Here is a 20,802-nt window from a genome sequence, read left to right as displayed (position 1 = left end):
GGCGTTTAAAAAATTCCTGGGTGAATTAGGCGTCCGACACCAATTCACGGCCCCATACGCGCCCCAGGAAAACCCGACGGAGAGAGCCAACAGGACGGTGAAAACTATGATCGCGGCACGAAAAGACTGGCAAAGAAAAAACCGCCCACGTTAGCCAATTAAAAAAACAATTTATTGATGGCCAAAACAAAGGATCGAAGTCGGACTTAGCGGGGGCGCACTGTGAATCCGAAGAGAGGGAGAGGACGATACACAGTATCGAACTCACACAGATGCATTAGGAGCGCGAGAGCGGGAGAGGGAGGGTCATAGGATGCGGATACCGTTACCGGGTAACGCACACCAGAGAGAGGACCCGTCGGAGCCCCGTAGCAAAGGAGAGTCCAAAGGCCGCCGCGGACAACGGAACCGGGAACCATCGGAAACCGAGGTTTCGTCAGCGCGCGAGCGCCACAAGACGGGCCTATTAAAATCAGGTCGCCAACATGAGTGCAAGTAAATGCAGCAGCAAGTCCATGAGGGGAGAGGGGCGGGGAGGCAGCACCGGGCAACAGCCAGCGGCGAGATGGAGGCGGGACTCATGTTCCGCACTCCAGCTGCTGGCGTCCTCCCTGGTGTCGCGGTCTCCGTTGCCGAACCCAGAAACGGAGGACGAAGGTCGGATCACCGACGTGGAGCTAGAGGAGGAGGAGGTGGCCGGCATCTGGTCGGCAGGGCAGGAGGCTGAGGTGCCGACCATCAGCCTGTCCTCGTCCGAGGAGGAGGAAGCCCAGGAGGACACCGGGACGGAGACGGTGAGTCCGGAGGTCTCCCCGGACGAGGAGGACTAGCCACGTCGGGCGGCAAAGGCCCGGATGGCATTCCGCCGTATAAGGAGGGCCGCAGCCGGATTCGGGCGGATCCGGTTGGGCGACGCAGCGCCATCGGGTCGCCCGGAGGAAGCAAAGCGGATTTTCGCAACCCGGGCAGAGGTGGTGCGGCGAATATTCGCGCAGCGGGCGGTGGCACGGGCAGCCGCAGCAGCCAGAGAGTGGCAGAAGCGGCTGGATGAGGCTGAGGCCGAAGAGGCAGCAATCTGGGCACGGCCAGGCCCTATGGAGCAGCCGCCGCCGCAAGCACCTCCACCGCCGTCGCCACCGCTGTCGCTGTCGCAACCACCACCACTGCCGTCGCCGCCCCGGGCAGCAGCACCGCCACCGCCACCACCGTCGCCGCCCCGGGCAGCAACACCGCCACCGCCACCGCCACCACCGTCGCCGCGCCGGGCTGCAACACCGCCACCGCCACCACCGTCACCGCCGCAGGCACCACGGCCATTCCAGGCACCACGGCACGGAGCGGAGACACCGCCGCCTCCACCGCCGCCGTGGGTGCTAACGCCATCGCCGTTGCCAGCCAAACGGCTCGGTGGGGAGCCGGAGTTCTGGGAGAAGGGGCCCTGGGTGTGGCCATCCGCAGAAGGGCCAGCCGCACGGCCGCCCAAAGTCGCTAGGATGACATCGTGCCCGGAGCCGCGGTCGCCACCAGCAAGGCCGTCGATGAGCCGACAAACTTCGGCGGACAGCAGCCGCTGGGAAGAGATTGCCGAGGGAGGGTGGCCGCCGAGGGTGGCATCCGAGGCCAGCAGGCAGGTGAGAAGGGCTCGGAGCAGCCGCTGGGCCAAGCTGCTAGTGGTAGATGGCGTCCGCTACCGCATCCGGGTGGCTGGCGGGGCGGTGAGAGTCCTGAAGGCCCAATAAAAGGCCTTTAAAGGTTTTAATCCGAAAATTGGTTTGTTTATTTACATTTGGGAGCAATGGGTTGCCGGACATAGGCAATAGGGACGGGGGCGCCGAGATAGGCGGTCGATCGATAGTTGCGATCGATGGGTTAAGAAAATTGGTTATTTCTATGTTCAAAAATCCAAATGGCAACTTAAGACAACGAAAAGGCAACGACGATAGCAACACTGGAACCCACAATCGATAAACGCGATCGTGGTGAGATTCCAGGGAGTTGCCGGACCGAGGGAAAACGAAATGGTGACTTTTAGTTTGGGGAAATGTCTGGGCGGGAAAATTCGAATTCCAAGCAGGGAACTGTCTGGGGAACTGGGAACTGTCTGGGGAACTGGGAACTGTCTGGGGAACTGGGAACTGTCTGGGAAATGGGAACTGGGAACTATCTGGGGAACTGGGAACTGTCTGGAGAACGGGGAACTGTCTGGGGAACAGGGAAACAGTCTGGGGAAAAAATCTTTAAAGGAGCTGCATGGAAAAGTCTTTTAGGGAAACAGTCGCGGGAAAGTTCAAGTCTTTCAAGGAGCTGTACGGGTAAAGTCTTTTAGGAGAACAGTCTGGGGAAAGGTTAAGTCTTTCGGGGAACTGTCTGGGGAACATCTAACACGCAAGTCAGGCGGGGAATTCGAGTAGTCTAAACATAAAGGGCGGGGAAAGTCACCACTTTCATTACGTTTCCGAAGGAAGAGGGAAATGTGACGAGTCATAAACTCCCCACAAATCCCGATGCAGGAGATCGGCCTAGCAACAGCGGAGGAGGCGAGAAAACCGGAGAAATGAAGGGCATCCAGGTCAAACGGGAAACATTCGGACCTTGGACCCTCATATGGCAAGGGCAACGAGGTCAAACGGTGAATTGGCGGACTTTGGACCCGCCTAAAGAGGACACACCGTGAATTAACGGTACCTCGATGGACCTTGGACCCGCGCCCGGCAAGGGCAACGGGGTCATACGGTAAATTGGCGGACTTCGGACCCCCCCAAAGAGGACACACCGTGAATTAACGGTACCTCAGTGGACCTTGGACCCGAGGGAAATAACGGCACCTACAGCGCCTATAAAAAGGACGGCGCGAACGCAGCTCGGGACAGTACGAGTGCGAGAATCAGAGCGAGTGCGTGAACGCGGAATAAGTAAACATCGAAACCGAAGTGCCCAAGGATCAAGATCGCAAAGTCGAGACGCCGAACGACGACAAGCTACAGGCTGAGGCTACAACGCTGAGATACAACGGTGCTAGGTCGTGGTAAAGTCAAGCTTAGGGAGTCCTTGCGCGGTGTCAGGCGATAAAGGTGGCTAGGCGATAAGGGAGAACTTTGTTCTACCTGCTAGGCGATACACCTTGCCGACAAAGTCCAGGCTGAACTCCGGAAGCCAGGCGATAAAGGTGGTTAGGCGATAAGGCGTAACTTCGGTTCACCTGCTAGGCGATACACCTTGCCGGTCCCGGTAGGGAAGCTCGCATAACATCCAGGGTTTTGGTGGAGTCGTCCCGATCTCAGTCACCCGGAGCAGCAAGCCGAAGCAACACAGCGGTAAGCCAGGAGCGACGCAGCAGCACGCCAGGAGCAGAGCAGCAGCGAGCCAGGAGCAACGCAGCAGGAGACAGCGACAACGGGCAGCAGATTAATAGCAGTAATAGCTATATTTTAGAGAAACAATAAACCAGCACCAACCTAATCAGTTCTGGCGTTATCCTTTGGTCACGGGCGGTCACTCAATATAAATTTGGTGGAACGAACTCACAACCTCTCTGAGCTAGCCGCTGAATCAGGTCGTTACAGAGACAATGCATGGTGGAATCAATTTAATGAGAAACCAAATCCAAAGGAAGTATTGGATATTTAGGTTAAGGGATTCTCTGAAGAAAGTATTGAGAGAGTGTGTCACTTGTGCGAGATATAGGCAATGTTCAGGTAAACAAATAATGGGTAACCTGCCAAAGTGCAGAGTGAATGTAGCATACCCATTTTTAAATACAGGTATAGACTATGCAGGGCCGTATCACCTAAAATGTTCGAAAAATCGGGGTCAAAAAACTTTTAAAGGTTATATCTCAGTGTTTGTATGCATGGCAACTAAGACAATTCATTTAGAAGTTGTGAGTGATTTAACTTCTGATGCATTTCTAGCAGCATTACAAAGATTTATAGCTAGAAGGAGAAAATGTGCCAATATATATTCGGATAATAATACCAATTTTGTAGGAGCTGCACGAAAGTTAGACGAAGAATTATTAAAAGACATACAATATAATTCCAGAGTAGCTGCAGAAAAGGAAACCGAAAAAATTCAGTGGCATTTTATCCCGCCGGTAGGACCTCACTTTGAAGGTATTTGGGAAGCAGGTGTTAAGTCGGTTAAATATCATTTAAAAAGAGTGATTGGAGATAGTATATTGACATACGAAGAGATGTCAACCTTATTATGCCAAATCGAAGCAATGCTAAACTCTAGACCGCTATATACGACGGGAGAAGATGTCGATGATAATGAGGTGCTAACGCCCGGACATTTCTTAATAGGTCGACCTACGTTGGACATAGTGGAGACAATGGATGATAATGAAAAGGTTCCTAGCCTGGATAGGAGGAGGTTAATTCGCAAAATGAGAAGAGATTTTTGGGTCAAATGGAAGGAGGATTATTTATATACGTTGCAGCAGAGGTATAAATGGAAAAAAGGTAGTCAAAATGTAGAAAAGGGGCAGGTAGTGCTCTTAAAAGATGAAAATTGTCACCCAGCTAGATGGCCAATGGCAAAAGTAGAGGAAGTTCATAAAGGTAGAGACGACAAAGTTAGGGTTGTCAAAGTAAAGACCTCAGAGGCATCATTACCAAGATTTGTCCTTTAATTGGTGTACAGCAAGCAGAAGATGCAACTGCAACTCCGACCATAAAAAGAGTTTCCCCTAGGTTATCTAAGCTTAGTAACATGGTAATATTGGTTTTGCTTGCTTTGTTGCGCCAGGTGTCAAGTGCCGCAGCGATAAAAACCAAAAAGGATGGGTTTGAGGTACAAAGAATTAATACTTAGATCCCCTAGGAGATGTAGAAATTGTAAGTACGTCTTGGAATTTGGTGGTTTATTATAACATGGAGGCATATTTTAAGATGATTTATAAAGGTAAAGCGTTGATAAAGGAAATGAGAAGAGTTTGCGAAAAACTTCATGGCTTTGAAGATCAATGCAATCTAGTTTTGGATAATATGCGAAGCCAATTAATGGAACTAGAAGAGAATAATAAATTATTTATGATGCAACCAAGATCCAGAACCAAACGTGCTCCCTTAGAGTTTATAGGTTCGTTGTATCATATTTTATTTGGTATAATGGATGAAGATGACAGGGAACAGTTAGAGGAAGATATGAAAAACTTATTAGATAATCAGAGGAACATGGATAAATTGGTTCAAAAGCAAACGTCAGTTGTTGATTCAACTACTAATTTATTAAAAAAAACAACCGAGGATGTTAACGCTAATTTTAGAAGTATGCAAGTAAGAATTGAAAAAAAAGAACAGCTTCACTCTTTGATTGAAGAAGGTGAAAAAGTTCAATCAGGGATTATAAGCCTATTAATTGATATTAATCACGGCAGACTAAACACAAACATTCTTAGGCCAAATCAGCTAAAAATTGAGATTGCCAAGATTCAGGAAAATCTGTCGGAAAATCTAATAATTCCAGGGAAAAGATCAGGAACGGAACTTAAGGAGGTATATACCTTATTAACAGCGAGGGGATTGTTTATAGAGAATAAATTAATCATCACTGCAAAAGTGCCTTTGTTTAGTAGGCATCCGTCTAAATTGTTTAGACTAATTCTGTTGCCTATTAGGAAAGTAGATAAAATAATAATGGTACACATAACTTCCGAATATTTAATTTATAATTTTGAAATCGATTCGTATGACATAATGAGCGAAGCAACCTTAAATCAATGTCAAAAATGGCAACAAAATAAAAGGATATGCCAAGGAAGTCGGCCCTGGAACTCCGCGAATGACAACGCATGTGAAGTTCAGCCGTTAAAACCAAATAGAGCTTCGAATTGTGTATACAAAACAGTAGTGGATGCCACAAGTTACTGGGTAGAGTTGGAAAAGAAAAGTAGTTGGTTGTTTAAGGTTCCGATAGGTACTAAAATAAGAGTACAATGTTCTGGGTCTCAAATGGAGTTGTCTGAACTGCCTGAGCAAGGGATTTTATGTATTGCACCGTATTGTACTGCAAGAACGGATGACAAAATGTTAATAGCCCATCATAATATTCAATCGGAAAGTGAAGAGACCCTGTCAACACCATACATAGGAGAGGTTAGTGAAGTTCCGAGAATAATGTGGGATCCGTTGAAGCTAACGCCATTAAATCATACAATTGAAATGGATAAATTAAAGAAAGAAATTAAAGAGCTTAAAGAAAACCATCCACAATTAAAGGATTTGCATTTCCATCATATTTCCGGACATGCTGGTCTTATATTGTCATTAATAGTTTTGGGAATTTTGATAATATACCTTGTGAAAAAATGTTTTGTTAGGCAAAGATTAGAAGCCATAACGTTCGCAGGACCGTTGCAAGAAATTTAAAGTTAAATAGTTAAGTAAAAAAAAAAAAATGTATTGAAAAATAATAAATTTACAGTCCACTAAACCGTTGTTTGCACAGTTGTCAAAAATAAAATATATTGTTAAACTAAATGTAAAGTTTACCGGGCCTTTGGCAGAATGTTCATCAGAACACGAAGTATTATAAATTTTAAAAGAATAAATCAAGCCAATGTTAGAGTTAAGCTATAAGAGAATTACATGTCTAAGCTGAAATATATATACACAAAAAGAGCAAGATTTGAGTTTAAAAAATTAAATTGAATAAATAATTACAGTCCACTAAATCGTTAAATCATAACTATTCATATATTAAAAATATATCATTCTTAGCGGCCTTTGGCAGTATGTTCAAACATGAACACGCAGATATACAAATGTATATTTAGGTAGCGGAATCGTAGCCGCACCAAATGTATCACGTGTGTGCATACCTAAAACAACTAGGTAAAAAAGTTGTAAAATGACCTCCTGCGAGTGGTCACCACATGTTCAGTGATAAGTGCGATCGGAGTAATTGCTATCTCCTCTATAACCCTTAGCATGTTTCCCGGAGTCGGGGATATACCGATTCATAGGTCAAAAGATAAGAATAGTTGTAAGTCTCATGTTAGCTATTTAAGTCGAAGATATTCTTAAATAAAACCAGTTTTGAAATATCAACTCAACAAGGAGGACGTGTTTTATTGGACGCTCTTTCAGGAATGCTTGTGAAGGTTCAAGTCCGGAGAATGCAATAGTCATCATTCTCTGAAATGATTTTGGCGCTATTTTTAAACCAAAAGGTAATCGCGTGAAGCGATACGAGCCATTGCTCGATGAAAAGGTAGTTATATCTCTTGAGCTTTTTTCAAGTTCTATTTGGTGAAATCCTGACATTAAATCAAGACATTAAAAGTATTTTGCTCGACCTATTTGATCTAAAATATCATCAATTCTAGGGAGTGGAAATTTATCGGTAAGTAATTTTTTATTAATCTATTTTTATTACTAATCGCCACTTCTTTTCTTCGGAACCTGGAGCTGATTTTTTAGGGACAAGTAATAATGGGCTATTGTATTCAGATACAGAGGGTCCGACAATCCCGTCGGTGATTAATTTTCCCACTTGCTTTTGAATTACGTTCGCCTGACTATGTGGGCTTGTATAGTTTTTTATGTATACGAGTTCATCATCTTTTAATCTCAGTTTTTGTTTGTAGAAATTATTCGTGCTAATTGGTTCTGTTTCTAATCCGAATATGTCATTATATTTTTTACATAAGTTTGAGAGTTGTGATTTGAATTGTGGGGGGAAATTTTTGGACAATTGGGATAATACAGACTTTTCTCTAGTTTCTTTGTTTCCTTCGACTACTTCGTAGTTCAAAAGTGATTCATATAATAAATTATTCGCACTGACCACTTGATCTTAGTCTGTTGTATTCAGTAGTCTTATGAAAGCGTTTTGTGTTGTAGCTATGGTACTTGCTATATATGCTCAATTTCTTGAGTTGGAATTAATACACTGTCCTCTTTTGAATTTCATTTTATTTTTCTAATGATTTGTGATCTTGCTGGCAAAAGAATTGAGTTATTGCCAGAACTGTATGCTATTGGAACATAAATTGGAAATTAAAAATTGTTTGGTCTTATTATAAGCCAATCTTCAGATGGCTGAAAGTCTAGTTGGCAGTTGTATTTTTTAATGAAATCAATTTCTAAAATGCCATCAATTGATGTTAAGCCTTTGGATTTAGTAATTTCTTGGCTTATTCCCCGTATATCTATTATGTTATTATCTTGTATGTTTTGAAATATATCGGAATTTTCTTTTACTAAAGAGATTTCGGCACCTGTGTCTACCAAAAATACAAGTTCTTTTCCGGTAGCCACATGGGTGAATGAGACGAATATATTTTGGCTGAGATTAATAGTATCAACTGTTACGTTCTCTACTGTTGAGTATTTAAAGGGGTTTGGTAGTTTTCCGAAGTGTCATTGGCTACTCTTACATTATTAGTTTTATTGTTATCGTAGCCTCTGTTCGAGTTGCCACGGCCCCTTGAGTATCCTTTGTAGTTGCCGGAACCATTGTTATGGTTGGTATTGTTGTAGAAACTATAATTGTTACTACGACCACTGAAATTACCTCTATGACTTCCGCGTCCGCGGTTTCCGCCGCGCTGTGTATAGTGATTGTAGTAAAGGACCGAGTTTGGTTGTCCAGTTGCGGGCATTATTGTGTTGAAATTGCTGGCTTGCATGATAAGTTTTACCTTATCAATCGTGCAGTTTTTAGTCATTGTTTTCACTGCATGCTGTGTGGAATAACTTCTTGCTAGTTCTAGTGTTAAACCGTCTGTTATGTACGCACTTTCTAAAGCCTTCGTCATCAGCTCAATCTCTGATGTGTATTGATTTGCAGTTTATTGCGTTGCTCTAGATTCATCAGCTTTGCTGACAATACTTCTACAGTCTTGCCTTTGACGTTACTTTTTAATTTGGCAATTACTTCACCTACCGTTATTTCGTTTCCAATCAGATTTCTGGCTACACCCTTTAGCTTTGTCTTTATTATAGAGACAGCTAGGTTTTCGTGTTCGCCTTTTATTGACTCTATTATATGTAATGCATCAATGAAACTGGTTAAGTTTTCTGCTTTACCATCGAAAACTGGTATAAGCTTTGATGCAGTGTTAATGAAGTCAATATTTGTTTGTGCCATTTTAAAGTTGTTGTTCTCAGTTATGCTTGCGCTTGAGTCTAAGTCTGTTGTATTATCTACGTTTGATAATAAAACGGCTGGGAAAGTAAGATTATTTAAATCTTCTTCCTTTATTTTCGCGTTGAACTCTTCTGAGTCTGTCTGATCGACGCCAGTTGGCTCTACCAATGTTAATTCTTCATCGGTTTCAACTGTTATTGCGGTATTAAGAGTGGTCGGTACAGAGATATCTAAGTTGAATTTTTCTTTTATCGATATTAGATTTTCTCTGAGCCTTTTCAAAAATTTTGATACTTTTGACCAATGATCATCATTTAATTTTTCTCGTTGCCCATGTATTAATATTCGCGCCTCGTTAAAGCAGTTTACTATTATTTCTGCATGTTTTTTATTGTGCTTCCTTGAATTGGTCTATTTTGATTGAGAGATTTGTAGGATTTATCGAATTCTGTTTTTATTTTATTCAATTTCGCATACAAATCGTTTCATTCCATGGTAATCTTATCTATGTAATTTTACCATAAGGATCGTGGTTTCACCGAGTATAAGATGGTAATCCACGACGTCCTTTACTGAGACGTATGGAAAAGTATTTAGGATCAAACCCCTTATTTTTTTATTGCAAGCAAACAAAGGGCTGAATTCCAAATTGTACTTTTCCATATAGTCATATTCAAATTCAGTAATGGGAATGAAGGTTTTATGACAATAAAGAATGGTTAATGTACGCATTCTAAATTCTGGGTCTTTAATAATTATTTCATCAAGACAGCTATCTAATTTCATTATATTAAATGCCATAATTTGATTTAAAATTTTTTTATATTTTGTTTAACGATTATTCTGATTTAAATCTTGCTAAATTCATTTGCCTTAATTATATATACCGAAGTCCGTTTTAATTGACTCTACCCGAACGTCTAGAATGATTCTTAATAGTGTTATTTTTTGAAAGTGTTAGGTATTTCAATGGTTCTGAGAGATATCTTTCATTCAATAAATGGGTATGAAATTGAACACTCTATCCTTTCTTTTTTTATATTCTTAGATCTTATCTAGATCGTTTGCTCTGCTCAAATTCTTCTTCTTTAAACATTTATTGTGCAACTTGTATATTTTGTAAAAAAGATTTGCGCTCATTATTACAACGATTATTATTAAGAGTATTTGCACCCAATATAGGTCAATATTGTATGGTTCTACTTTGTTAATAACGTTAGCAGTGGAGTCCACTGACTAAACGTCTACAATTCCCATTCTGGGTAGACCTACTAATATATAAGTATTATTACAATTACTATGATTTTCTGTAGAGAATTTATTTATTTTATTGTTATTTAATCATTTAAAGAAATTTTAAATAGATTTATGTAAGTATTCCTGTTTTTGCTTATTTCCCTGTCAGCTTTCTCTTTGATTTTAGGGCCACTGAGAAACACTCAGCAAAATAAAGTCAACAAAAAAAAATTTAATTTATAACAGGAATTTAGGAATTCAAATTTGATTAATTAAATAAATGTAATAAAATGTCTGCTGGCATAATCGCATAAATTTCCTTTCGATAATCAGAGTGAAAAAATTTTTTTTTGTGTTAATTTTCATATAACTGATTTACAATATTTTGCTCTATATAAACCAATATCAGTTATATGTTTTTAGTATATAGCCTAACAGTGTTTAGTATTTTTCGAGCAGCGCTTTCGCGCATCGACTCGGGTTAGAAGTTTAAAATTAAAGGCAACTTAGGCATTGGCATAAATGCAGCCCTTGTTGCGTTACTTTGCTCGTTTGCAAAGTATTTTGTCCAATTCTTTAATATTCCGTTCATGTACTTCCTTCTCCTGCGAGGTCGTTGCTATATTCCTGTAGCCCTTTAGTAGTCTTCTTTGTTGGAGGAGTTTTACCCTTTTTCCACTTCTTTTCCGTTTGTGGATGGGTTTGCTGGACTCCTGTCGTGCCCTGTACTCAGCTACTGTGAGGGGGCGAGGACCATCGTTGGGACACAACTCTAGGGCCTCTTGTAGGCTTGGTGCGTCCCTTTGCTCGACAGGAGCAGGTGTCTCCCACGATGGTGCAGAGGGCGGATTACCTTCCGCACTCATATAGTCACATATCCAAGTATAACTATTTGTATACCCTTAATTGTAACCTACATGTATAAGCTTAGCCTAAGAATAAAGATAAGAAAGAAAGACATTACAATAAAAGCTCAAGCAACAGCTCGCTTTAAATAAAACATCTTTTTGAAACGATTTAAATGAGATTTCATAATTGGAACTTAATCTTTGCGGGACCTAACTAGCAATTAGACTTGTAACAACGACTCGATCGAAACCGGCAATTAAAATTGGCTAAGAACGCCTTTTTACCAAAATCGACACCCTCGAGAAAGTCAACTGACAGTGTCGCGTATAATGGGCCAAGCCGCGATCTAACTGGCGACGAGGATTCAAAAACCACCGATTTTGGAATTAAATTTTCCAAATTACCACGTGTATTTAAGTGCACACGATATTGCGTAATGGTCTGAGACAAGCGGCTCGAAAACATTACACCAAGCTCCACATACGTCATCCTTATCAGCAGAAGACGACACAGGTCAAAAAAAAAAAATATTCTGAGAGGAAAAGCTTCCGGCTAGGAATACTGGAGTCGTAAAATCTATCATTGTGTATTACTTTCCTTTCACGATTCAGAAGTATTTGTTAATCTTAAGTAAGTTCTAATTTTATTTTACATTTAAGTTAAGAAAAAAAAAACTAGGCCTAAAAATGAATCCCGAAATAACTGTTTATTTAAATTGTATAAAAAATATACAAGATTTTGATGGCTCAGATAAAAACCAGCTTCCCGACTTTATAAATCAAATCAACGTATTAATGCCATCTTTTCAAGCGTTTGACGAGCAATCAAGACAAGTCCTCTTTAACTTTATAAAAAATAAATGTTGTGGACTAGTAAGACCCGTTTTGCATAGGTACGGAAACGTTACGTCCTGGGAAAGACTAAAAGAAATACTAATAAAACATTTTGGGGAAAAGGATTCTATTCTACATCAACAAACAAAATAAATGAAATTGCCAATAGACTGCACAATCGAATATTAACACATTGTGACGGGACGTATACCACTGAAGAAGTAAACAGAATTTCACTTAGAGTATTAAGGGACAATCTTCCTGAGCCAACGAAAACAATAATTTCTGCCAGAAACCCTCCATCATTGGACGACGCATACAAAATTATTGAAGATGCCCGTCATCAAAGTTATACCTTGTATGGACCATTTCGAAAACAATTTAGCAACAAACCTCCTTTTAGAAAATATTTCAGTAACGATAGTAACAATCGAAATGAAAGAACTCCAAATGGATACCGTAATCAACCACAAGTAGAGGAAAATCCTGGCAGTTCCAACAGGCAAAATACAAATAGGTATAAAAATAGGGCCAGTTATAATAACAATTACGCCGCTAATCCATCTAGTAATTCTAGAATGTCCTATAACACTATCCAGCCTCAACAGGTAGCTAGCCGTAACACTTAAAAAAAATAATTCGATAGGTCAAATGGACGTAGGTCATTTTAATGCAAATTTTCAACTAGGGGACCAGCAAGACTACCCTATATAAAACTTCGATCAACTCAAAGAGACCTCCTATTCATTGTCGACACTAGAGCGGAATTCAGTATCATTAATGAAAACATATGCCACCCAAAATGGAAAACAAACATCGAAATTCAAGTAAAAGCAATGGGAAACATTATTCAGATACATAAACTATGTAGATTTCGTGTGAGTTCTTGGAATACAACTTCCACGATATATTCGATGGCATGATAGGAGGAAACATATTAAATGATTTAAACGCAATAATAAACTATTCAGAACAGACAATTACTTTGAATAATGTTAAACTAAACTTCTACACAGGCATCCAAATACGTTAAATAGTCCGGAAGTTAACACTAGCCATAGCGTGTCGTTAGAATATATAAACCCTATTTCTCAGAAACTACTCACTCCAGTTTTAAAACGATTTGAAGGTATATTTTATAAAGAAGGAGATAATTTAACCTTTACGAGTGAAGTTAAACATAAAATTCATACAAAAATGATATTCCTATCTATTCGAAAGCCTATAGGTATCCCGAGGCCCATAATGACAAAGTAAACAAACAAATATCCGATATGCTAAAACAAGGAATAATAAGACATTCGAATAGTCCGTACAACAGTCCCTTATAGGTTGTCCAAAATAAATTGGATAAATCAAATCAACCGAAATGGCGACTTGTTGTCGACTACAGAAAATTAAACTCGCAAACAATTGAAGATCGCTATCCTATTCCTAATATAGATGAGATATTTCATAAGCTGTATGGATGTAAAATATTTTCTTCCTTAGACTAAGCAAAGGGTTTCTATCAAATTGAAATGAGCGAGAGCGATATCCAAAAGACGGCATTTTCCACTGCTAGCGGGCACTACGAATTCTTGCGTATGCTATTCGGTCTTCGAAAAGCTCCCGCAACCTTTCAACAGCTTATGAACCACTTACTCAGAAACTATATAGACCATTTTTGTATTGTATACATGGACGATATTCTTATATTTTCGAAAACAATCGAAGAACATATTGAGCACCTTACCAAAATATTAAATTGCTTGGAGAATGCAAACTTAAAGCTTCAAATTGACAAATGTGTGTTTGCCAAATGCGAAATAGAGTTTTTAGGGCACGTTCTAAATTCAGACGGTCTGAAACCCAGCAAAAAAAAAATTGAGGCAATCGATAGGATTAAATTGCCAACAACGCAAAAACAAATAAAAAGTTTTCTGGGCATGACTAGCTACTTAAGGCGATACATAAAAGATTACTCTAAAATTGCAAAACATTTAATAAAATTCCTGAAAAAAAATTCTAAAATTAATACAAATGATTTAGAATTTATAGAATCTTTGGAAAAGCTAAAAGTCTTAATAAAAAGCGAACCAATTGTAGCCTACCCTGACTTTCAAAAACAGTTTACACTTATTACAGACGGTAGCAACCATGCCTTGGGAGCGGTGCTAATGCAGGATACCAAAGTAATATGTTATGTCAGCCGTACTTTAAAAACCCACGAACTGAACTATAGCACGATTGAAAAGGAATTTCTAGCTATTTTCTGGGGCGTCAAACATTTTCATTATTATTTATATGGGAGAAAGTTTTTAATAAAAACCGACCACCGCCCACTAGTATGGCTAAACAACTTAAAAGAACCCAATTTAAAGCTACAGAGATGGAAAATTCAACTAAATGAATATGATTTCGATATAGCTTTCATTAAAGGAAAAGAAAATGCTATAGCAGACGGACTAAGTAGGATATGCACTGATAATAATTTGTTAGATTGTCCCGAAGTCAATAGAAGTGATCTAATCCAGCTGAATAAAGCTTATATATTGGTAGGCGAACTCGACAATACAAAGCAAACCGTCGAAACAATTGACGAACTAAACAACGACTTTTCGTTAGACCTAATAAACCTTTTTTCAAATCAATCCACTAATTGTGAAACCATCCACAGTGCTCAATCCGATAACTTATGCTATATAAAAAATACAGATAACGCGTTAAACATATTTAAGTCGCAAATAGTACTAAAACTATGGCAAAAGGAATCGCGAGCCACCAAAATCTTGTATAAACGAAAAATAAGACACATTATAGAAACAATAGGAAATAAGACCACCATTTTAGAATTAATGCCGGAAGTCTTACCAGATAAAGGCCTAGTAGCCATTTATTGCGAAGCTTAATTTGTACGTGAAATTCCAGGAATGTTACAGACAATACTTCGCATGCAACGAAAACTTAAAACTAATAAGATCGTTTATTTTGCTAAAAGATGTAACAGATAAAGAACAAATTTTAAAAATAATAAATGAAGAACATTTAAAAAACAAACATAGAGGTATTAACGAAATCTTTGCCGAAATAAAAAAAATGTATTACTATCCGAATCTTCAGAAAGAAATTCAGAAATATGTTAATAATTGTAAAATTTGTAACTTGGCCAAATATGATCGAAACCCCTTAAAATATAAGCTAAACATAACCGATACCCCTTCGCAACACAACGAGATAATCCATCTAGATATTTGGTTCCCCATGCGAAAAATTATGTACCTTACTACAATAGACAAATTCACAAAATACGCTACTGCTTGTTATATTAAAGATAGATCTTGGGTTTCGTTGCTAAAGGCTATACAAGAGAGAATCCAGTGCTTAGGCAAGCCCAAGCTTATTATAACGGATAATGAATTTAATATAAATTGCATAAAACAGTTTCTTATAGATAATAATATAGAAATACATTTCACGACACCGTATAAAAAAACAGGGAACTCAGATGTTGAGAGACTACACTTGACATTAAATGAGCACATCCGACTTTTTAATGCAGACGAGAAAAACAATGATACGATTCAAAACAAAGTATTTAAAGCAATGGTATGCTATAATAATACTATTCACTCTATTACAAAGATGAAACCAATCGATTTCCTAAACAACATCCTAAGTGCAGAACAACAACAAAACATCGCGAAAAAAATCAAACATAATAAGGAACTCTTAAATTTAAAAAATAATAATATTAATGGGAAAATTTTGAAAATGATTATGTTAAAAATTATAAATTTGGTAAATCAAATCCTAAGTATAAGCTAGTTCAAAACTATCATCAAGATGGAAACTACCTAATATCAAATGAAGTCGCAAACGCAAAAATATACAAAGACCAAGTCAAAAGAAAATACACATTCCAAAATTGAAATAAGTTTATAAGAGTTATAAATTTCTACAATTAAGATTGCAGAAACTTGTCGTGGGTGAGTCACATATCCAAGTATAACTATTTGTATACCCTTAATTGTAACCTACATGTATAAGCTTAGCCTAAGAATAAAGATAAGAAAGAAAGACATTATAATAAAAGCTCGGATCAAGTAGTCGTCTTTGAAACGATTTAAATGAGATTTCATAATTGGAACTTAATCTTTGCGGGACCTAACTAGCAATTAGACTTGCAACAACGACTCGATCGAAACCGGCAATTAAAATTGGCTAAGAACGCCTTTTTACCAAAATCGACACCCTCGAGAAAGTCAACTGACGGTGTCGCGTATAATGGGCCAAGTCGCGATCTAACTATATGCCTCCTGCGTTGGTGTAGTCGGCAGTTTGCCTACCACACTTTATTTCCTGCGTTGGCGTAGAAGGATTTGCCATTCCTTCCACACTTTTCTGGTTCTGCTGCTGGTTTTTTTTTTTTTGGCCTTTTTGATTCAGGCGGCGCCGGTGCTGGTCATCCCACAGGCTGATGATTTTTATTTTTGTATTTTTTTTTTTGTTGTTGTCCGGGCCTTTTGGACTCAGGCGGCGCCGGTGCTGGTCATCGCACAGGCTGATAATTTTAAAACAAATTTTCCTTAATTTACAGCTTTTATATATTTAAAAAAACATTCACATCACTTTATGATATTTTTTTTTATTGATTTGCACTTTTGTTTTCAATCCGAAGATAGCACTATTCACAGTCACGGTCGCCATGTAATAAGTTCAATCGATTCTATATTTAATAATTATTTTAATGAATTTAATAAGGTTATAATAGGCACTAATAAATGTGCATTTGGTGAATGTTGCCGCTTGACTTAAGAATAAGTTGGCTTATGTATCTAAATATCTATATTAATGTATATGTGCCACTGCAGAGCAGCGGTCAATGCTTATGCATAAGTGTATATAAGCGGCGCAATTAGCAGCCGCGCATGAGGGAGAGGGTGTTATGCTCACATGATAACCGAATGATCGGCCGCGCATGCAGACATGCCGGCTCAGCATTTAGGATGCTCATAACATTGTTGTGTGTGTCGAATTACTCCGCACTTGAAGTGCTGGGAATATTAAGACATAAACAAATGCCACAATGTTGCAGTGATATAAGTGGTACAGTGTGTACCCGATATGTGAGCATACTACAGCAATCCTACCTACGCTGCAGCGGGGTAAAGCGGGCGGGATAGCGGTGGGGAAATCCGCGACTACGAGTTGAAGACTGTCACCTTCGGAGTAAATTGTGTCCCGTTCCTAGCGATCCGTGTCCTGCAACAGCTCGCCGACGACGAAGAGTCGAGGTATCCGCAGGCAAGTCGGATTATCCAACAGTACATGTACGTCGACGACGTACTCGAGTGGGCTGAATCCAAAACCGAGGCGCAGGTGGCTATCCGCGAGCTCAAGGGGGCCCTGGCTTCGGTAGGTTTCCCACTTAGGAAATGGACATCCAATAGTAAGGCGATTTTGGCCAACATCCTGAGTAACCATCTCCTTCGCGCGGAATTCCTTGAAATCGACGCAGAGAGCACGGCTAAAACTCTCGGCGTGCGGTGGAAGGCGACGTCTGATGAGTTTTTCTTCATTACGAATTGACCTCGAGATCGTCGTTCACGAGGCATCAGGTCCTATACCAAATGGCCAAACTATTTGATCCAGCGGGCAACTTGCCCCCTTCATTGTCCGGGCAAAGATAGTATGCAGGACATGTGGCTCAAGAATCTAGGTTGGGACGATGCCCTCCCTCGAGATTTTTGTCTTCCTGGAAAATTACTCCGCTCTCGATTCCGCATTCCCCGATGGGTCGCTTTCCGACCTCATTTAAAAAGCGAGTATCATGGGTTCTGCGACGCTTTGCAAAAGGCGAGCGGCGCCGCCATTTACGTCCGAGTTGAGGCTGGGTCCGCAGTAGTGGTGAACTTGCTGACGGCAAAGACGTGGGTGGCCCCAGTAAAAACGGTGTCGCTCCCGCGGCTCAAGTTGTGCGGAGCCTTGTTATTGTCCGAGATGGCCAACGCCATTCTTCCGAAGATGCCCGGGCCTGCGTCCGCCCTGCACTGTTGGACTGGCCCTACGATTGTTCTCGGTCTCAATGGACAACGTACGTGGCAAATCGGGTGACCAAGAACACCGAGTTTACCGAGGTGGAGAAATGGGCACATGTCCGCTCCGAGCATAACCCGGCAGATCTCACTAGCCGGGGGTAGCGCTTCAAGACCTCGCGGACAGCCAGCTGTGGTGGCATGGTCCTGTCGAGTGGCTCATTCAAGGCTATCACTCCCCTGAGACTGAACTCGGGAAGCGAGCAGTCAAAGGCCGTGCGAAGGCTTCCCCTGAAGACATTCCTGAGCGTTTTTCCACACTCGACAAGGCGGTGCGAGTCCTCGCTTACGCTCAACGCTTCATCCAGCGCTCGCAAAAGTTCATGTCTCCGTTTGAGGATCTTTTGACAGCTCCTGAAATTGCGTCGGTCTCCTGATTTCCGTCACGCAAAAACGGCCAGAGCCAGGATCCAGCATTGATCAAAACGTGAACCCGTTCCTTGATCCCCAAGGGCTCATGAGAGCATGCCGTCGGGTCACGGCCTCCGAACTTAACCAATATGACGAAAGGCATCCTGTCATCTGTCTCGACTCCTCGTCCAATTTACGCATCGCCTAACGCTGCACGGTGGCAATCAGCTGATGATCCGTCTGATCGGTTCCAAGTTCTGGATCCCCAGGGTGAGGAATTTGGTCAAGTCCGTCATATATTCGTGCAAGGTATGCGTCATCCACAAAAAGAAGTTGGAAATGCAACTCATGGGAGACTTACCCAAAGAAGGTTCGTCCAGATCGCTTTCACATATACTGGTGTGGACTATGCCGGTCCCTTCGAAATCAAAAACTACACGGGACGAGCCTGTCTCATTACTAAGGGGTATGTGTTGCTGTTCGTGTGCTTCGCCACTAAGGTCATCCATCTACATCCTACGTCCGACCATACGACTGAGAAGTTTCTCGCCGCTTTCACTGGTTTCGTGTCCCGAAGAGTATGTCCCCGTCAAGATCAGTCGGACAACGGGAAAACCTTTATAGGTGCGGCTGCCCCACTCTCCCGAGATATTCTCCAAGCTCTCAAAGAGGCTGTGACGGGTGCCTATAGTCATCAGCAGCTGCTTCGGAGGCAATTGACGACATCAGGCCTAGCAGTCCATGACAATTTCCGCCAAGGTCGACAACTGCGAGCGCCCCAGAACGCAGGCTTAATTCATACGAGGCCAGAGGAAAGCAGCTTTGCCTGAACTGTTTTCCACGAGGGCACCTGCAACAGGATGGCACTAGTGACCATAGCTGCTTCACATGTTACAGCCGTCCTGTACCCTCCTGTACCGCGGTAATCCATTCGCGGCCGCTCCATGTCCGTCTGCGTCAGCCAGGTCTCGACCCGCGCCTTTTTGCAAGGGGCACGGGCGCATCAGAGGATCATTCTGATGTGCAAGTGGGCTTCGCTTCCGCCTCAAGAGCCGTTCTACTGGGCACAGCCCTCACTCACATATGCCATCTAGGGTGCAATTTCCAGGCCCGAGCTTTGATCGATTTTGGTTCCGAAGCAACCTATATTAGGGAGAGGCTTTTCAACCTCATCAAACTCCCATTCAAGACTATCCAGCCACAAGCCTCTGATCTTAATCAAACCGTTGTCGCTCAGTCTACGAAACTCTGCCATTCGATCGCCTTCCAGACCGGGCTGCAGTTAGAACATGTACGTCCCGCGAGCTCAAGGGGGACCTGGGTTCGGCAGGATTCCCACTTGGGAAATGTACATCCAATACTAAGGCGATTTTCGTCAACATCCAGAGTGACCATCTCCTTCCTGAAGATTTCCTCAAAATCGACGCAGAGAGCACGGCTAAAACTCTCGGCGACGTTTCCGCCCGAATTGGCCTCAAGATCATCGTTCACGAGGCGTCAGGTCCTATCCCAATTTGACAAGCTATTTGATCCAGCGGGCTGGCTCGCCCCTTCATTGTCCATGCAAAGAAGTTCATGCTGGAAATTTGGCTCCAGAATCTAGGACCACCACATCCAATTTAAACCGCTGGCAACACCTGAAGGCTCTTCAGTAATTTCGTCTGCGATGGAAGGAGGAGTACCTCAAGGAACTCCATAAGCGGAATAAGTGGCGAGCCCCTACAAAAAATCTCGGTGCCGGGGACATGGGAGTTTTCAAGGTAGACAAGCTTCCGTCCAATGAGTGGCAATTAGGCAGAATTGACGCGGTGTTTCCTGGATCCGAAGGCCATGTCCGTGTAGTCGACATCCGCTCTGCGCGGGGACTCATCAAGCGTCCCATAGCGAAGGTCGTCCTTCTTTCGATGGAAGCGTCCGCCTGCCCGCAATAACCAGTCGCCCCTCTTCTCCAGTGATCTAATTGATCGTTTCGATTCGAAGCTCCAATTCATAGTTTCGTAGTTCTTATCAGTACTGATCCAAATTTTTCATCTGTCCTATTCCGGCAATCAGATCACTCACGATGTTTCCACGATCCATCCACTTAGGAAATGTCGTCGGTTCCTCCGTCTGAGTGCCGAGAAGAGGCTCCGGGCTGTCCTTGCCAACCGGTACTGCCACCGCTGTTTGGCCCACGAGCACTCCGACGGCGTGTGATGGCGAGGTGATCACTGCAAAACGTGCGGGCAAGATCACCACACGCTCCTGCATCTCTACGATGTCTTCACGCCAGTCCCGGGGGCACGCCGGTCGCGGAGCACCGTTGCAACTCCACGGAACTCTTCAGCCGCTTCTCAGCCAATTTTCCGCTACTCGTCGCG

General features: G+C 42.0%; 1 protein-coding gene across 1 annotated transcript; it reads right to left on the bottom strand.

Annotated features, from left to right (window-relative positions):
- Positions 1-826: 826 nt before the first annotated feature.
- LOC123037481 (uncharacterized PE-PGRS family protein PE_PGRS24-like) lies at positions 827-18,010 on the bottom strand. Its single transcript, XM_044458380.1, has 2 exons — positions 17,874-18,010; positions 827-1,667 (listed from the first exon to the last, which is right to left on the bottom strand). Exons 1-2 carry the CDS (start codon positions 18,008-18,010, stop codon positions 827-829), a joined length of 978 nt encoding a protein of 325 aa, XP_044314315.1.
- Positions 18,011-20,802: the final 2,792 nt, after the last annotated feature.

The sequence above is a fragment of the Drosophila rhopaloa genome, unplaced genomic scaffold, assembly GCF_018152115.1.
Source record: "Drosophila rhopaloa isolate 14029-0021.01 unplaced genomic scaffold, ASM1815211v1 contig_166, whole genome shotgun sequence".
Lineage (NCBI taxonomy): Eukaryota > Metazoa > Arthropoda > Insecta > Diptera > Drosophilidae > Drosophila > Drosophila rhopaloa.
This window is presented reverse-complemented; position numbering and strand designations above follow the sequence as displayed.